This window comes from Grammomys surdaster, unplaced genomic scaffold (assembly GCF_004785775.1).
Source record: "Grammomys surdaster isolate TR1022 unplaced genomic scaffold, NIH_TR_1.0 797, whole genome shotgun sequence".
NCBI lineage: Eukaryota > Metazoa > Chordata > Mammalia > Rodentia > Muridae > Grammomys > Grammomys surdaster.
Genome location: NW_021605216.1, coordinates 355,367 through 374,164, shown reverse-complemented (window position 1 = coordinate 374,164; position 18,798 = coordinate 355,367). Strand labels below are relative to the sequence as shown.

General features: G+C 49.1%; 1 protein-coding gene across 1 annotated transcript; it reads right to left on the bottom strand.

Annotated features, from left to right (window-relative positions):
- Nucleotides 1-6,320: 6,320 nt before the first annotated feature.
- Nucleotides 6,321-9,034, bottom strand: Hand1 (heart and neural crest derivatives expressed 1). The gene is made up of 2 exons (XM_028782538.1): nt 8,141-9,034; nt 6,321-6,637 (listed from the first exon to the last, which is right to left on the bottom strand). Exons 1-2 carry the CDS (start codon nt 8,681-8,683, stop codon nt 6,530-6,532), a joined length of 651 nt encoding a protein of 216 aa, XP_028638371.1. The 5' UTR covers nt 8,684-9,034; the 3' UTR covers nt 6,321-6,529.
- Nucleotides 9,035-18,798: the final 9,764 nt, after the last annotated feature.

Here is an 18,798-nt window from a genome sequence, read left to right as displayed (position 1 = left end):
CCATTTTCTGGCTTCCTCGGGCACCAGGCAATCATGTGGCACACAGACATACATGCAGACAAAGCACTCATACACGTAACATTTTTTTGAAAACTTAAAATAATTTTTAAATAAATTTTAATTACATGTGTTTATTTGTTGTGCGTGTTACATGCGCACATGTGTGGGGTGGGGCACAATGCCAGGCACATGTGTAAAGGGGAGGACAATTTTCAACCCCTGGAACTTGGGTCCTCAGGCTTGGCAGCAAGCACCTTTACCCACTGAGCCTTCTGACCAATCTGTCTCTTCCTTTTTTTTTTTTGGTTTTTCGAGACAGGGTTTCTCTGTGTAGCCCTGGCTGTCCTGGAACTCACTCTGTAGACCAGGCTGGCCTCGAACTAAGAAATCTGCCTGCCTCTGCCTCCCAAGTGCTGGGATTAAAGGTGTGCACCACCACCGCCCAGCCTCTTCCTATTTTTTAAATTTTATTTATTTATTTATTTATTTACTTATTTATTTAATGTATGTGAGTACACTGCTACTGTCTTCAGACACACCAGAAGAGGGCATCAGATCCCATTACACATGATTGTGAGCCACCATGTGGTTGCTGGGAATTGAACTCAGGACCTCTGGAAGAGCAGTCAGTGCTCTTAACCACTGAGCCATTTCTCTAGCTCCTCTCTTCCTATTTATAATATAGCTACAATTTTTAATTTCCTATGTGGAACACCTCTGTGGTTTGCATACAGCTTCTATTCAACAGTGCCGCCTTAGACACTTTCCTCTATTCAAGTGCTGTAGCCTTATGTAGGCCTCAGTTTACCTTCTGTGAGCCTTAATTTACCTTCACTGTATGGAGTATAATGTCTTTGACCGTGGAATTCATTCTCTGGCCGTGTGCCCTTGGGCAAACCCATGAAACACAAGCTTGATAGAAATAGTCTGTGTTTTTCCAAAGTGAACAAACCTAATTAAGCAGGCTGTGGGCAGGTTCAATCAAATAATGAAACCAGCTCACTACACAGAAGGGCTAATGCAACCCTGTCCTTATCTAGTTACACTGACCCGGCCCAGCGATGCTTTAGATGACTCTTCTCCTTTTGTAGATAAGGAAAATGAGGTTCAGCTGGGTTGCTGGGAAGCTGGCTCAGTGGTAGAGCGCTTGCCTGGCATGTGGGAAGTCCTGGGTTCTGGCCCCAGCACCGCACGTGCACGTACACACTCAAGCACGCAGAGACACAGAGAGAGTCCGAGAGAGATGGCAGGTGTCTTGGTCCAGTGTTAGGAATAGAAGCTAACAGTAAACAAAAGAGACACACTGCACGTGAACTTGAGGAAGCTCCTCCTCTGTATCTGTGGAGTTTCAGTTTCCCCTTCTGTGGGCTGCCTGGAGCCCTAGCCAGGCTGCACAGTGGATGCGGGCTTGTGGGCTGAGGTCTGATGCCTCTCGTTGTCCATTCTGTGGGGGATAAATGTGCATTTCTGTTGGTTTTAATAACATCTGCACGAGCTTTATATAGTGCCTGTGTCTGCTTACATTAGACGATGTGTATTAGAGTTAAGAGTCTTTCACTATTTCCCACATAAACCGTGTTTTTTATGGGGTTGGGAGAGCTCAGCTGTAAAAACTCTCAGATGAAAAAAAAAAAAATTTCCTTTTTCACCCAAACAAATTGGGTTGAAATCAGGAGTTGGCTTCAGACACTTTAGAACACGCATATTTTTTCTCTCTAGTCACTTTTCATTTAAGAATGAAGCTAGCTGGTTTTTTTTTTTTTTAAGTTTCGTTTCTTTTATGAGGATTTAGTTGGGCCATAGTTTAATGGTGGGTTATGTGGAGAGAAGGTGTTCTGGCCTTTTGCAAAAGAAGCCTGAATTCTACATAGGCACAGCTGCCTTCTGTTCCTATTGCTCTTTCCCCTGCCCCTGTGGCCCTGAGCTAATAGTGACTCCTCTTTCCCTATCTGTCCCAAGGAAGCCTGATGCTTGTCTACTTCCCGTCTAGCCTTTGGGGACTAAACTGTGCTCAAAGAGGTAGAAGCAGATCTGGCTGTGAGATGGTGCGGCAGGCTTCCACATTTGATCTCCTAAGTCTGTTCTCTAGAACCCAAAGAAAGATGGACAGAGAAATCGCCTCCATGAGGTTGCCCTTTGACCTCCACACTCACGTTCACGCATCCGCACACAATAATAATGATTTTTTTTTTCTTAAGAAGTGGGAGAACTCAAAGAAGGTGAGTGAGGATCCCATGGGTATGAACCGAGCAGCTGCTTTGTGGAATCCTGGGATGGAGGCTCCTGGGGTCAGACTGTTGCCCACAGAAGACAGACCCTAGAAATAGAGCTGCCCTCTCCCTCCAGCAGAGGGGAGTCTGGGAAGAGGTAGAATCCCAGATCCCTTTCACAGGCATAAACCTTCTTTCTCTTATCTACCCTATTGCAGGGGAAATCAGACAAAATAAACTTTGGCTACATATGTAAACACTCACACGTACACACACTTACACAGAAGTGTGCAGGCACAGGCACACAGCCAGAAGATATTACAAGGTGTAAGGGAAAGCTTGGTCTCTGATGACAGCCATTTCTTTGCCCTGATCCAAACCGTAATGGCCTTTTATTGTCTGTCTTTGTGACCTTGAATGAAATCTGTTACCTCTCTGAGCCTAAATCCTGACTTCTCTAGGGAGAGCCAGGCTTCTGTGAATGATGGATATGCTAACGGTCCGAGGAGCTGCTTCGTGAATTTTAGTCGCTAGTGTTTTTTAAACATAAGAAAAGATATCCTACGGGCGGTGGTGGCGCACGCCTTTAATCCCAGCACTTGGGAGGCAGAGGCAGGTGGATTTCTGAGTTCTAGGCCAGCCTGGTCTACAGAGTAAGTTCAGGACAGCCAGGGCTACACAGAGAAACCCTATCTCGAAAAACAAAAACAAAAAAGAAAAGATATATCCACTGTGGAAGCTATAATAACTTTCAAGTCTGATATTTGCTGGGTTATATTGATTTCTGATCCATATTTGGATCATTTCTTATTCATTGTGTTTATACCTACAGTGCTCAGTGCATGGTAGACACTCTAAATGTGGGTTGGGTATAGCATAGAAATTGTATTGGAAGTGTGCTGGTAACCGAAGGGAATGAGGTTGCAGTTTTAATGTAAAATCCAATATTTAATGATTGTAAAAAAAATTTTAAAAAAATAGAGCAAAGCAAAAGGAAGTTAAAATTTGCCTTTATTTTCTCAGGTCAGAAATGAAAGTGGGAAAAAAAAAAAAAGCAGGGTCTGTAATCCCAGTATTTAGGAGGATGGGCAAGAGGATGAACAAGTTCAAGGCCAGCCTGGGCTATAGAATGAGACCAAAACAAAAACACTGAAAAACAGAACACAAAACAGCAAAGGTGGAGGTATAAATGTTTTCATGCCTTGGTTTTTTTTTCCCTATAAGTGACATGGTTTGGGTTTTTTTTGTTTTGTTTTGTTTTTACAGGAAAGTATCATTTGGATAATATGTACTTGTCTTGCGAGGTGTCCTTCACATATCAAAGAGAATTCTCTTGCCGATCCCAGTGGTTGTTCTAACGGCTAAGTCATAACCGCTCTACCCTAATGGGTTTTCTAAGTCAGTCTCTAGCCTGCCTGGGGTCTTCAGTTGTTTTGTACTCTCTGGTACACTGTAGCTAAAACCTGCAATCACTTTCTTAATGATCTATCCCTGGTGCTTATTTTTGAGTTGTCAGCTATTCTACTTCAAATGTGTACTTTTGAGAGAAAATGTATTTAATTAAAATAATAGCAGCATGGTTTCTGTCACCACCGGTTTGAGGTGAGCTCAGGCTCTGAAGATATTTGCCAAGGTGGGAGGCTGAAAAGGGCCGGAAGCAGGGAGCTCCTATCTTTGTGGCCCTGGACAGAGATGGACAATTCTGGAGGCCTGGGACTGAGGCTGGTCTGGGGTAAAGCCTCACAGTCCCTTTCTCACACCAGGATTGGGCCTTACAGGGGCCAGGGGTGTGGGTTATGATTAAGCCTTTGGAACCCCGGGTCGGTCTCAGGATTTCGTCCTCCGTGAGCGTTGCCCCCACTTGCAGGACCTGGGAATAGGACCAGAGGCAACTGAGGTTATGTTTAGGGGTCTAGCCCTCTCAGGCTAAAGAAAGGTTGGGGGCAGCTGAAGCCGGGTGCCCCTAGAAAATCCTGGCTGTGTAGGCTGTGCCGAGGAGGTACCCAGGCTAGGTACCCTCTCCATCCCGGAGCTGTAAGGAAAGAGGACGCGGGTGTACATTCTTCCCGAGCTTAGGATGCTTTGCCATGCTAAAAATAGAAATGGGAATGGGGACCCCTAAGAGGGTCGGTTGGTGATCAGGACCTGAACTCAAGTCCTGGGTTCGAGTCTAAGGCTCCATTTCCTCACGCAGGCCAGAATTTCCAAAAGGGAAAGAAAACCATAACGAGCCTCGGGTTTCCTTTCTGCGTGTCCCGGAGGGGCCTCGGAGGCCGGGGGAGGGGCGCGCCGGTCGGCTCATTACGACGAGGTGTTGGTCTAGTTAAAGCGCGGGCTTGTTTGATCTGGCGGCGGGTGGCAGAGGGAAAGAAGAAGAAAGGATGGGGGCGCGAGCAGGGAGAAGCTCACACCTCCCCCGCCGTTTCCTAGCGCCCATAAAACACCTTTTATTAACTCCTTCGCGTCCGGAACGGCCCGCGTGGCCTCGCAGCCCCTGCCACGGTGTTTACAGCCGAGACTAATGGGGCCCCATATTCACCCCGATGTCGGGTGGAGGCGTCCGCCCCGGGTCTACATCTTCATCTCCAGCCGCAGCTCAAGACCCGGAGCGCCCTTCCCGCTTGGTCCTCAGCCGGAACAGGCCAAGATCTGAGCACGCGCACTCAACGCCGAGTTCGGGCCCGCGGCTCCCGCCGGTGGAGCTGTTGCCAGACATCAGGCACTCGGTGGCGTTTATACGCAGGAAACCGATTGCTTGCACGCGACCGTTATTCACCACCGCGGAGATGCCTATCTTAAGTGCATCCTGGTTTAGCTCCATACTCACCCGTACCCCCCAAGCAAATGCGCCGGAGTGGACGCGCATATGGGGACACTGAGGCCAGCTCTGGCCGCACGCGGGCGTCCTACAGTACACAATTTCTCATAAGTATTTAAGTGTTTTGTTGCAAGAGAGAAACCTCGATGTAACCATTAACATGAGGTTATTTATGTATAAAGTCATAGCAGTTACATAGGAGCGAGTCTTTATTGCCTGCGGTGCTTGGAGTTGGGCTAAGGGGACCAGTAGTAGAGTCCCAGGCTCTATAGGAGTGGCTCTCATAGTAGCCAACACCTATGAGCTCAGCATTCCCCAACACAGAGGCGGGGCTCCTTTGTGTGGTAGCACCCCCCTTATACCTCCACAAAAGCTCAATCCACACACCAGTGTGCGAGCTGGTCTAGGAATTCCCAATCAAGTAAGTCTCTATGTCTGATTACTTTCTCCGGCTTCTTCCCTCCCATTTCCACGAGTGACTCCCGCTTGCTGCTCTCTTCTGAAAACTTGATTCTACTTTCCCCATTTAAATTATTTGCCTCCCTCTTTCTCGCAGTTTCGTTTGGTATTTATCAAAGAAGGGGGAAGGGAGAGGCTACGGGGCGGGAGCAGTACCACACAAGCCTGCGATATTCTCTGAAAACGTTTTATTAAGTCAAGAGCATAGATACTGCTTTGGCAAAGGGTGAGGCTGCGAGTGGTCACACTGATTTGAGGTAGAAAGAGGGTTGGGGTAGGGAGATGTATACCTGAGAGCAACAGGCATGATAGGTAGTTTAAATACGTTTCAAATTCGGCAACGAATGGGAACGCTTTTATTTAGAAAAAAGGGTAAGAAATGAAGGAGAAAGAAGGAAGAGAAAGAGGGGGTAAGAGGGCAGGGAAAGAGGAGATGGGAGGGAAGGGAAGGAGAAGGAAGGGAAACATTTCCCTCGGAAAGCAGAGGTGCTGCGGAAGGAAGCAACGCCTTCCCTCTAGGTAGGAAGTGTAGCGACAAGAAGGAAAACCACCGCCGTTCAGGAGAGACCAACCAGGCAGCGTCTGTCTTACTGGTTGGAAACTACCAATTATTCTTATTGCATTTTAACTCGAGAAGAAGGCGTCCTGACACAGAGCCAAGAGGGGGACAAGAGAGCAAGCCAGGGGGCACGACCTTGGCCTTTGGGGTTGAGTTCCACCCAGATGGGTTGGAAGGGTGTGTCTTTGGGGGCTTGGGCTTCTCCAGTCCCTTCTTGAGTCGAGCCTCCAAGAGCCACCGCCCTCGGCGGGAAGTGAATATATATATAAATTTATCTTTCTCTTATGTATTAACAAATTCAAATGACATTGCACGTGGGATCCTAGTGGGTAGTTGCAACCGCCGACCCGCCGGCGCTCCGCAGAGACTGAGCGAGACGGGCGCGGGCACCCGGAGACCGGCCGTGGCCGCTGCATCCTTCCCTCTCCTGTCCGGGTAGCCAGGTGGGCCAGCCTCAGCCGGGTCTTCGGCGCCGGCCTGGTCTCACTGGTTTAGCTCCAGCGCCCAGACTTGCTGAGGCCAGCCGGTGCGCCCTTTAATCCTCTTCTCGCCTGGCCCCGGGGCAGGAGGAAAGCTTTCGTGCTGCTGAGGCTGCCAACCGACACAAACAAACAAACAAACAAAGACGAGAAAGTCAGGTTTAAGTTATTCAGTTCTGTCTCCCCAGCTTGGAGAGGGGTTGGGGAATGGGTCGGGAGCAGTAACTGGGCATCTTTAAGTGACAGATGTCTGTTTGTTGAAATACACAATCAAGATTATAAATCTGCCTTTATGCTCTTAGTTCCTGGGGTCCGGGATGGTCTGACCAGATTGGGGAGGTTTGCTACCGAGAATTCGACAAGTCTGGAGAAACTGACCCTAGCTTTAAGGCGTCTTGGGCAGAGGAAACCAGTATCGCAGAGGCCTGGTGTGGGAAGGGTGGGAATAGTAATCCACTCCGTATATAACTGTTCCAGGTTATCAGCCTGGCGTAAGATCTTGGCTTGGATGCAAGTTGGGTGCTGGCTAGTACCAGTGCTGGGAGCCTCCCTCACTACCTAGGGAGGAAAGAATTGGCCTGACCTCCACAGTCCTGCTCAGCTCTCTTAGTAGGAACCCAGTGTTGTGTTACTAGTGTGCCCTACCAGGATCATGACTGGCCCTATAACTGCTTCCAACAAGGTGCTCCTCCCTCCCGCCCCGCATCCCCAGCCCAGGCCTCAGGCGGTTGAGGCTGGAAGTCTGTCTTTCCGGTGGCTGCAGGTAAGCCAGCCCTACTTTGCCACAGGCCCCGAGGGTCAGATAAAAGCCACCAAGCTCCCCAGTCCACACTGCTGTGCCTAGGCCTGAGCATACCAGACAGGGGTACTCAGGTGGCCAGAAGTCCCACCACCCTGAGGAGGATGATTACTCAAACTGGAGAGACCCAGAAAGGCTATCTGGGCTAGCTCAAAGGCCAAAGCCCTTCCTGTGAGTTCCATACAAAGCCTTGAGACTGTCTAGCCCATCACCCTGCCCCAGACTAGACCCAGATTAAGAGCAGACTAGACCTAGCTAACTTTCCACCCCACTTTTCCCTCCAGTGGGCTTCTGTTCCAGTTCCTATGTTAATTGAGGTAGATAATCCTTCCCAATAAACCCATGGAAAGCAGGTAATTCAGATATTCATAATTAAGCAAATTAAAGTATGAAGCCCCGACTTGTATTGGTTTTTTGTTTTGTTTTTTAAAAAATGTTTTGGGAGAATGTCATACGTTAGTCTAGTATTTACGTCATTTCCTACTTTCATTCTCAACCTGGCTTCCAGGAGGGCCCAGGGAAGACTCAGAACACCTTCAAATTTAAAACAAACTATATCATAAAGTATAGCCCTTTCTTGGAAGCCCAAGGTTTTCAGTTCTTCTTATAAGGGCCTATGATCACTTTTAAAAAGCAAAATTCTATGTTCACTCGGTAATGACTGTGGATTCAATGGCAGACTGTGTCAATCTCAGAACCCTCCCTAGCCTTTCAGAATTCCACCCAGAACAACACAGCTCTGCGTTGTTTGCAGGCCTACTCTTACTTACCCCAGCCTGCACCCTTAGCTGGAACTTATAAACCCCCGGGACTCACCAACTCCCTTTTCCGCTTGCTTTCGCGACCGCCATCCGTCTTTTTGAGTTCAGCCTTGAAGGCCTCGGGGTCACCTGCTTGTGCATCCTTGGCCAGCACGTCCATCAAGTAGGCGATGTAGCTGGTGGCCAGGCGCAGAGTCTTGATCTTGGAGAGCTTGGTGTCTGCGGGCACATTGGGGATGCACTCACGCAGCTCCGCGAACGCGCTGTTAATGCTCTCTGTGCGCCTCCGCTCCTTCTTGGGTCCCGAGCCTTTTCGCTTGGGCAGGCGGCTTCCAAGAGCCTCCAGCCGACCTGGGCTCTGACTCGGCCTGGCATCGGGACCATAGGCAGCCGCTGCTACTGCGGTGGTAGGTGGTGGCCCGCCGGCAGGGAAATCTGGGGCAGCATCAGCCGGGCTCAGCAGCCAGCTCTGGAAGTAAGGCCGCTCCTGGTGGCAACGCGAGGCCGCACCAAAGAGGAAGGGTTCGTGGAGCATGGGGTGCGGCGGGTGTGAGTGGTGATGGTGGTGATGATGTGCGTAGCTGCCCACGAGGTTCATGTTGGAGAGGCTCCTGGCCTGTGCTGCCAGCCCAATTAGCACCGCCCCATGCGCCCCACAGAAAGGGGTCACCGTGGGCTCCCGAGACAGCGAACTGGCTGGGTTTTGGAGGAGTCCTGAGCAAGGCTGGAGGTGACACGAGAGACCTGATGACTTCTCGAAGATTTCTGTAGGCAGTGAGGGAGAAGGGTTCGGATTTCCAAAGACCGGGTTTAACCCTTCTGCTGACTTGCCACCAGGATCCTGCTTATATAAGGCCTCAGCTTTGATGTCAACCTCTAGCTGGAGCCAATGGCAGGAGGAGGGAAGGGGGTGGCGGTCCCAAGTTTTATGCTCAACGAGCGCCACACAATTCTAGGCTGACCACAGGGACTGAAAACCGGCTCCGCCTATGTCCCTCCCCTCTCCCAGTTCCCCTCCTGGGAGGGCGGGGGCTACGAACTTGAGGCCAGGCCTGCTCACTCCCTGTACTGAACCTACCACCCTTTCTTCATGGATCCAAGGAAAGGATTCTAGAATCATCCCTTGAAAACAGACAGAGCCGCATCAAGACGCGCGCGCGCGCGCGTACGCACACACACACACACACACACACACACACACAATTTCAGGTAGGGAAACTGAGGACCATAGCAAAACTGGCTATTATTTTTAGGCCTGAAATTCAGAATAGGATATCTAGCATTCCCGAACTCTAAGGACGCTGCTCATCGTGGGAGCCTGAAGGCCGTCGGGCGCAGCAGGGAAGTAGGCTAGGCCCTAACACCTACAGCCCCGCCTTTAGGTCCCCTGCTTCAGGCTGGACCTGGAGCTACTCCCCAACAAGGTGGTTCCCAGAGATCCAGTTCTCGCCCAGCTGCCGACTCCCAGAAGAGCCTTCAGAGGCCGAGGTGGAAGTGGGCGGGAAAGGGAGCCGGCTTCCAGCTCTTGGGCACTGACCGGTTTGTTCCGGGCTTGGGGGTTGGGGGTGGAGACCGTGGCTGATCTCTGCTCCTCTAGCCTCTCAGGCGCCTGATTCGGTGTAAACGCCGGCAGGCCGAGCTGGTGGCCAGGCAGCCTGGCGGCGCCTTGGCCCTAAGGCATCTCTGTGGCAGGACTCCCCAGTGTCTTCGGAAGATTCGCACATTCCGCTAGGAGCCGGCGACTGCTGGGCTACTTACTCCATCTGGCTCACCACCTGCATGAAAATCTTTGATCCTGTAAAGATACTTCCACTAAAGCTCACACTGGAAGAAACTAGCCCACCCCCACCCCTGATATCCACGGAGAAATCAGCCTCGGCGCTTCATATCCACCCCGCTGAAACAGGATCTAGCTGTACAGCTCTGTGCTGCTCCCCTTCAGCCTAGAGCACTTCTCCAAGGCGGGATTCTATTAAGAGATGGCTTTCCAAGAGTTGATAAGAACTTGAGAGACCAGGATATATAGGCTTTAAGCCTGGGACGCTGGGTCTTCATCTTTCCAGTAAGGTCCCTGTCCCTAGGACCCCCTCCAAACCTCACCAACCTACCTGGTCTCACTCCTTTCCTAGGTGGGCTGCGGGGAATGTGCCTTTCTGTCAAATGTCGGTTAAGGGGGAAATGAGATGACGTCAAGTTCTTTTTAATTCGCTTTTGATCCAGCCACTCGAAAGTTGCTTACTGAGGCCCGTCTTGTGAATAAGACAATTAACAGGCAGGGACAGTGGGAGAAAGGCCACCGTGTATGCAGACGGGATGTGAGGCCCAGTAGCAAGTGGGTAAGTGAAAACGAATGTGGAGCAGGTCGTGGGCTCAGCAGATGACAGCCCTCCCCCGTGTGTGAAATCCTAGGAATGTGTGCGAATTGAGATTCTGCGTGTCTGTGCAAACGTGGACTTCTGTAAGGGTAGGCTCGCTTTGAGGCGTGGATGGAAGCTCAATCGCTGAGGTCTGAGCGCCAAGGTTCCACCTGTGGGGACTGACTGTGGAGGAGGTTGTGAGCAGCGGTGGAAAGAGGTCCCGGGACCTCACTTCCCTGCCTCAGGCGAGCTGGAAACCCGCCGCTTTTGCCGGCGCCTGGCGCCCGCAGCGCTAGGGTTGGGCTCAGCCAGGGGCCTGAAGAAGGCTCCCCGGGAAGGCGCCGGTTCCGCAGCTGCTCCGCGGGTTCTTGTGCCCTGCGGGATGGGAGTCACTCTCAGAATAAGGGAATCTGAGTGGAAAGGAATAACTCCTGGAGAAGGGCCTGGATTCTCAGCATAGTTCTGACTCCAGCAATCTTTATCCTGGGCTCTGTGACAGATCCATACTTAGAGGCTCGTCCCTTCGCCGGCACACACACAAACACCCGCGTAGTGTTCTTACAGATGGCTTCCACCTTAGCAATAATACAGTGACGTGGCATGTGTACACTAATGCAAGATTCACACATTCCTAAGATGTTTCCCCCCACAGGATGTCTGTTATCCTCTGGGTGGATTACACACAGGAGCTTCCAATTCGGGTACTCAGGGATACAAGAAGGTCAGTTTTATCAGAGCCACACATGTCTAAATGTAGGATGTAGGAGTGCACCGGTGTCCGCACAGTATTTTTAATTACTGTAAATTATTTGTGCAGAGCACATGGACGCTGTAATGTACATGTGAAGGTCAGTTCTTTCTTTGCAGTACCTAAATCCTTGAGATTAAACTGAGGTGGCTCGCCTTGGTGACAAGACAAGCACCTTTACCCACTGAGCCATCTCGTCAGACCACAAGCATTTATTTTTATTTTAACTAATTAATTAGTAACAGAGTCTCAGTCTAGTCTGATCCTCCTGCCTCATTGAGTGTTCTGGGATTTCAGACAAGAGGTCACCACCACACCCAGTTTCCCTTTGTATCTTTTTTACAAATTCTTCAGAATTATATCCATAACACAAACTCTCAAAAGCCCCAGTTTACCAGCGGGACACAGTAGTCCAAGCAGCCTGAGGTAACTCAGGAGGCTGAAGCAGAAGGGTGGAGTTGATCCTGGAGTTCCATTAACTGATCTGTAGATGAAAGTTAGGAGACAGAATCTAATGCTAATTGTTTTCCTGGTTTTAACTCTGTTGTGGATTGTTTTGGTCTTGGTAGTGTTTAAGTGCATAAAATAGATTGATACTGAAAGTGTAAAATTTAATGTGAAGTGTTGCAGTTTCTATTCCAAATGCCTGTTCTGTTCAGAAGTTCATCCAGTTATACAGATGTTGGGTGTGGTTATTTTGGGTGTAAAGATTTTAAAAATCTATTTGTATACTTTTTAAAGATTTATTTATTTTTATTTACATGAGTACACTGTAGCTGCCTTCAGACACACACCAGAAGACTGCATCAGATTCCATTACAGATGATTGTGAGCCACCGTGTGGTTGCTGGGAATTGAACTCAGGACTTCTGGAAGAGCAGTCAGTGTTCTTAACTACTGAGCCATCTCTCCAGTCCTATTTGTACATTTTTTTTTAATAATAACATTTATTTTTTAAAAAAATTAAACATCAGACTGGGTAGGACTGAAAGCCAATCTCAAAACAAATAATAGTATTTGCCTTCCTCCAAACACACACACGCAAGACAGAAAAAAAACTCTGCTAGATAACATGCATATAGTCCCGCAATAGTTCACAAGTAGACATTCTCATATGTTGGCAGGCTCCATAGATCCATGGCAGCACACACGCTCTACATATTCAATCTGACCTGCATATGCCTGCTGCGTGGTCCAAACACCATGAACATTCAGGTTTTGCACATATTTACAGCCTTAGAAAATAGGCACATTGACAAAATGAAATTGTACACCAGTGCTTATATTATCAGGTCACACACAAGGACAATGGACACTCACACATGGCCACACTAGCATCCATATAAAAAGGCATAGCTTTCCCCCCAGCAGTGGGAGGCCCACTTTCTTGAAGTTACACAGATCGCTTAGGCCCGCATATCTGGCCTAGATGTTGCAGTAGGGAACGGATTCAAGTACAAGGTAAGAGTCATCCCCCACACTCCACAATCCCAGAGGCCCCCTGAAGGTTCCCAAGTCACCTGCTTCCCAATGAGTGTTTAAAAAGCAGGATGCCCCCCACCCCAGACAGTGGCTCAGGATTTGATTCAAAAGGGCCTTGTGTAAGACCTGCTGGGATTTGGAGTGGGGCACTCAAAGTTATGAATATGAAGGAGAGAACAAGGTTTCTATACTCCAGGCCCAGCCTTCCTAAGTTGCTTGAATGATACCTGGGGCTCAGATGAGCCAGAGATTGTGGGGGCGAGGGTGTGGGGGCAGTCTACTGTGGTTTTCTCTTTCCTGCCTCAGGCCGCGAGATAATATGGAGGCTTGCATGAGTTTGAGCAGAAGGTGAGGCTTCCAGTTGTTTGTGGAGTAGTTTGGTTGTTTGGTCTTTAAGTCCCCTGATGCCCAGGCTGTAGCTCAAGTGGAACTTAACCTCCTGATCCTGCTGTCCCTGTCTCCAGGGTGCTTGTGACTTTAAGTGCACCACCCCATCCAGCTCTATCAAATTCTGGCATCCTCTGGGAACTTACAATTTCTTTTCATCTCCAAGCCTCAGTTTCTCCATTCGTAGAGAAGGGCACAGGGCTAGCTAATTGAGTTTGTAATTTCTGCCTCTTCAGGATTGGTTGCATAGATCCAAAAGAGGGCCCAAAAGGAAGTGGTCTACCCTCCTTCAGCCTACCGCTGCAGATCAAGCCTTGGGAGCCGAAGCACTCTGGGGAGTCTCCTGCCAGCCCCACGAAGCCCTCAGTGTGCCTTAAGTTGATCTGACACTCATAGAGGCAGGCTTCCCAGATCTGTCCCCAGTGATACCGGTGACATGGGGTAAGTAGTCTTTCCCAGTTCACAGACAGGAGAATACAATCCTCTGAGGGTAAATAAATGGTGTCCAGGAGAAGCGGGCAATAGCGGAATGGAGCCCACCTGAGTAGAAACTGTAGGCTCTGCTCCCTCTCTGAATCTGGGCAATTGTCCGTTTCCTCTGCCTGCTACGAAGATCCAATAGAAGCCTGAGTGAGGTTTGATAGGGCTGGGGTGTTGGTTGATGTGCCATGGCACCGCATAAAATAAGAATGAACTCAACTCACAACAGTCCTGAGTTTTGGTCTGATGCTGGGGGCTGAGGAAAAGCTGCCCACCTTGACTAGACAGCACAATCTTGCGAAGGACAGCCTGCCAGGCCACTGGATTCTATTGACATTGGCCTCTGCTGGTGGGGCTCAGTCCTCTCCTTGTCCTACTGGTCCTATAGAACTCAGCTCGCCATCCCACAGGATAAAGATTGAGTCCAGGGAAACCCGAATCCCAGTCCCATACCTTCGCCTGGTTTTATGTACTAATGCCCCAGTATGTGCGTGTAGGGTGGGGTCTGCTACTTCCAAGGCCTTAGCTTCCGGGATTGCTCTGGGATGCCCGGGAGAGAGGCCGGCCCTCTTTCTGCTCACCCCTGCAAGCTCCTGAGAGCGCGCACCCAGGCGCCCACAGCAAATCCTCGCGCAAACCCCGCGATCCGCCGAGTCCAGTGACCTTGACGCCACGGGCAATCCCCGCACCGGACCCCTTATCTAAATAGGGCAGTAAATCAAGGACCTGTCAGGGTCCGGGTAATTACAGGAACTCCATAAAAAGGACCCTGCCGGCCGCCTGTTTATATTAGCGCGGTGTAAAATATTCTCGCTGTCTTAGGGAATCGCGTCGCGCAGGAACGCGCCATAAATCAGCCCTCGGGCCATTTGCTACAGCAGCCTGAGCGCGCAAATCCCTTAAACATTTCTTGGTCGCATCTAAAGAGGGTCTTGGGTTTTCCAATCTGGCCTGACTTGCTCCTCTGAGCAGAGAGAGATAGGCAGGGACGGGGGCTGATGTCTCCAGTGCGCTGTTAGAAAGTGAAGCCTCCTCGCTTTGGAGTGGGAGACTTGCAGAGATACTGTAGGGACCCACTTCGAGCTTTCCAAGGAAAATGAGACCAGAGAGGGGAAGGAATTTCCCTAAGGGCACGCAAACTGCTAGGTAGAGCTTAGAGACCTTGTGAGCCTGGAGAAGATACCTCTCTCCCTGTCACCCCCTTTCTTGAGATGAGCAGTGGTCTGGTCAGAAGAAAAAAATCTAAACCAGAAGTGATTTTTATCTAACGTTAAATTCATAATTTCATGAGAGTGCTCTTGTGTGCTCCGTGGCTTTTGATCCACTCCTCCTTGTTTGACAGGTGGCAACAGAGACCCAGAGTAAGGAAAAGGAACCTGTGAAACGACGCAGCCACACATAGGTCCTCCAGGGCTGGGTGAAAAAAAAATTCATCCTGGTTTACACACACACACACACACGCGGGGGAGGGGAGAGAGAGAGAGAGAGAGAGAGAGAGAGAGAGAGAGAGAGAGAGAGAGAGACTGTATAAACCTTATTCATTCTTACATTTTTAACACCCTCAAAAAATTCAAAATCTATTTAAGGTAAACCTGCCACTCCTGCCTTTTTCTAATGAGTAACATAAATCAAGCTTACGGAAAAAGAATATTAAATTTTCCGTGTCCTCCCTCCAGGCTGAGACCAGAGGATTCTGAGAATTAAACATGGATGTGCTTTCTCCACCCCTCCCTTTTCTGCCCTCCCCCCCTTCTCTTTCTCTTCCGAAGTCTGTAAATGACAACGTGTTTACACAAGTTTTTATGTTGTCTGAGCTTCGTCCCGGCTCCGTTCCCTCCTGTGTGTATTTTCCGCACCGAGAGATGTCTGCTTCGGGAAGCCGGGAAGCCTTCAACCTAAACAGAACCCAGTCTGATTGGAAAGTGTATTTATTTGAAAAATCGTAACTCACGGTTTTGGTGAAAACGACCCCCAAATTTATGGGATGGCTCAGGGTGCGGTGGTCATAAATCAAGAAAAAAACGACACCTTCTGCCCTGCCCCCCCCCCGGACCCCCAGCACTGGGGTGGATTCTGAGGGGACTCCCTGTCCTCTCAACCCCTCAGCTCTTCAGTCCCTGCTACAGCTCTACAGCACTCAGTGGACCAGAAGGCAGGTGGATTTCTCTCACCAGGGCAGTGGCATCTAGGGTACTTTCATCTGGAGCGATCAGCTAACCATGCTGTGTATTTGGGGTATATTACTTTTGTTGTGTTAGATTTGGAGTTCTGGTAGTCACTCTAAGGGCTGCCATCTGCCCAGCCATTTTATACTTAGAGGGTTATCTGGGCTCTGCGATGGGAAGGTCAATTTCGATTGAGGCCTGAGCTTTTGCTTCCAAAATCTGGAAAGTTTTTTTCCTTTGTCAGTCAAATTTTAACTCCTGGGGTGGGGGATAGGGGTAGTATGCCAGGCATGCATTGGCCCCTAGGCAGCTATGTTTAATCCTCAATATTGCATGAAGTCCTAGCCAAGACCAAACCAACACACTTTACCTAGCTCCCCCAGTCTTGACCAGGGCTGGGGTTGGGTGTGTGCGCAGCTAGAGACCACGCTGATCACAGAGGTTGCTGATGGTCATGGTGGGTTGGACTTTTATATAAAACCTTTACTTTCTCCTCCCCTTTCTGCGATTTATTTATTTATTTATTTATTTATTTATTTTGCTGTGCTGGAGAGCAAGCCAGAACCTTGCCTGAATATTAGGCAAGCCTCTTCAACTGAACCACGTCACCCCCAGGACCTACCTCTTTCTTTTGACATGGTCTCATTTTGAAGCCCTTTGGCTTGAATGTCATTAATAATAGCTGAGGTTGGTCTTGAACTCCCAATCTTCCTGCCTCCATCTCCCAAGTGGATGACAGGCATATGCTACATGCCTCATTTTTCTTTTTCCTTTTTTTTTTGTTTTTTTTTTTTTTTGTTTGTTTTTTGTTTTTCGACACAGGGTTTCTCTGTATAGCCCTGGCTGTCTTGGAACTCACTCTGTAGACCAGGCTGGTCTCAAACTCAGAAATCTGCCTGCCTCTGCCTCCCAAGTGCTGGGATTAAAGGCGTGTGCCACCACCGCCTGCATGCCGCATGTTTATACTTGTATTTCTTACCCAGCCTTGGTGCTCAACGCTTTTCACTTGCAGGATTCCCATAGGAGCCAGGAACCTCTAGGTTTGTCCAGCTCAAGGAGAAAATTCGAGTCTCTAAATTCCATTACCTTTTTTTTTTCTCAGAGAAGGCAAAAGAATATATAAGAATGGAAACCACAGGCTGTGTGGCACTCAATCTTCTGAAACCCTAAGGTCACCAGCCTCCAAAAGCCCTTGGTTGGGTTTGTCACTGAGACAGAAATAATCAATTCACAGTAGCATTTAGTTGAAAGAAATGCATACATTTCAATGGAGAAAATGTTGTCTGTGGATGGAAGTCAGAAACTGGTATAAAAACAGCTTGTGTTACAAAGAGTGGGGACAGAGGCCCCTCTCCCATTCCCCCTTCTTTTTAATTTGAGGCTGGAGTAGAGAAACAGTAGCCCCCTCCTCTGCCCTTGGGTCTTGCTTCCCCAGACATAAGGTAACCTTTCCCTAAGGGACCATGAGTCCCTAAATTCTCTAGAACTGCTAACAGCCTGGAACAGAAAGCTTAGAGCTACCAGGAATACAGATGTCAAACTATGGAAATGATCTTATTAACTCAACCCCTACAGCTTGGTATAAGGTGGTAGATAGGCGGCAATTTGGGGCATTCCAAACCCTTCCTTCACCCAACAACCCGTAGAAAGAGGCTTCAGCCTGACGGTTAGTCTGATTATTTTAAAAAGGTCCAGGCTACATCCTCATCTCTCTCTCTCATAATGGTCAGCTGTAAACACACTTTAAAAGAGAAAAACAAAAAAGGGATTTAGGGTCGACAATGGGAAACCGCTTAGCTCTGGGCTCACTGGCAGATGCCTTGGGAGAGACGCTAACTTTCAGTGTTTTCCATCCCCCCCACCCCCGTTAAGATTTAAATCTCATGGGGCTCTTCTTTTTCTCCTTTGCTCACAGTGGGGTGGAAGGCCTTGCATGTGGAATAGAGAGGCATCTCATCCCCTTCCTGCCCCCAGCTTCACATTGCATCTCCATCCTGTTGTGTTATCCTAGGGAGAATTTCTCGCTGAATTACAAGGGGGTGGTAGAAAAATACTGAAGAAATCAGAATCATTTTCTTCCCTGGTACTGGTACTGTGGATTGAATCATGGGTTTTATGTGTACCAGGCAAGTGCTCCACCACGGGAGCCATCACCCCAGCCCTCAGAAACCCCTGAGAAGAAACCGGGGTGTTTGGGGAAAGGGGAGGTTAGGATGGGTTTCCTCCTGGGAAGCCTGAATTTGGGCATGTCTCCTCCTGGTGTGATCTTGCTCCCTGGTCTCTTGGACAGACAACCCCATCAAGCCATCTAGCCAGGGGACTGGAGGTTGTGTTCCTTAGATTCCTATAAGCCACCCCAGAGTATGACTAAAAGAACAGGCTTTTCCTAGCTGTGGAGCAGGCCCCAAACTCAGCTGCTACACTTACTAAATCCATTTCCACCCATGAAACCAAAGGGTTCCAACTGTCTATTAACAAAAGGGGTGGGGGTGGCATGGGAAGAAACAAAGGTGGCGGGAGAAGAGAATAGAAAGGAAAGTTCCAGAAAACAGAGCAGAAATTAATCTAATTGCCTGTTCTCCTCTGCCATAAAATCACAGAGGAAATCAGATCTTTCATGTACATTTGTATAAAAACCAGTCAGAATCTGAGCTCACCAAAACCCATTGTGTCTCCAGCAGAGTCTCCTAATTGAAAGAAATTGAATGTACCAGAAGACCAGGCATCCACGGAGCCAGGTTTTTCCCCCCTAGGGCCTTTGCTACAGAGCCAGAGAGAGTAAACATGGTTGGAAGCACAGGCTAATCGGCAGGCTTGAGGAGAGGGGACCTTCTGGAAGCCCAGGGCAGAATGGAGGCGGGGCTAGGAGAGGGCAGATGCCTCCTTCTATCCTGCATTAGATTATAACGGCATATCTCTCATAAACAGCCGAGTGTCTTTCTCAGCTTCTCACCTGACATGCTTTTTGTTGTTTAATTTCAGCTGTGACAGATGATGCTAACCGAACACCAGAGTTACAAGCACAGAGGACTGTGGGGTTGGGTGAACGGAGAGACGGAGGGCACCTTTCTAAGAACCGGAACAGTGCTGTGAT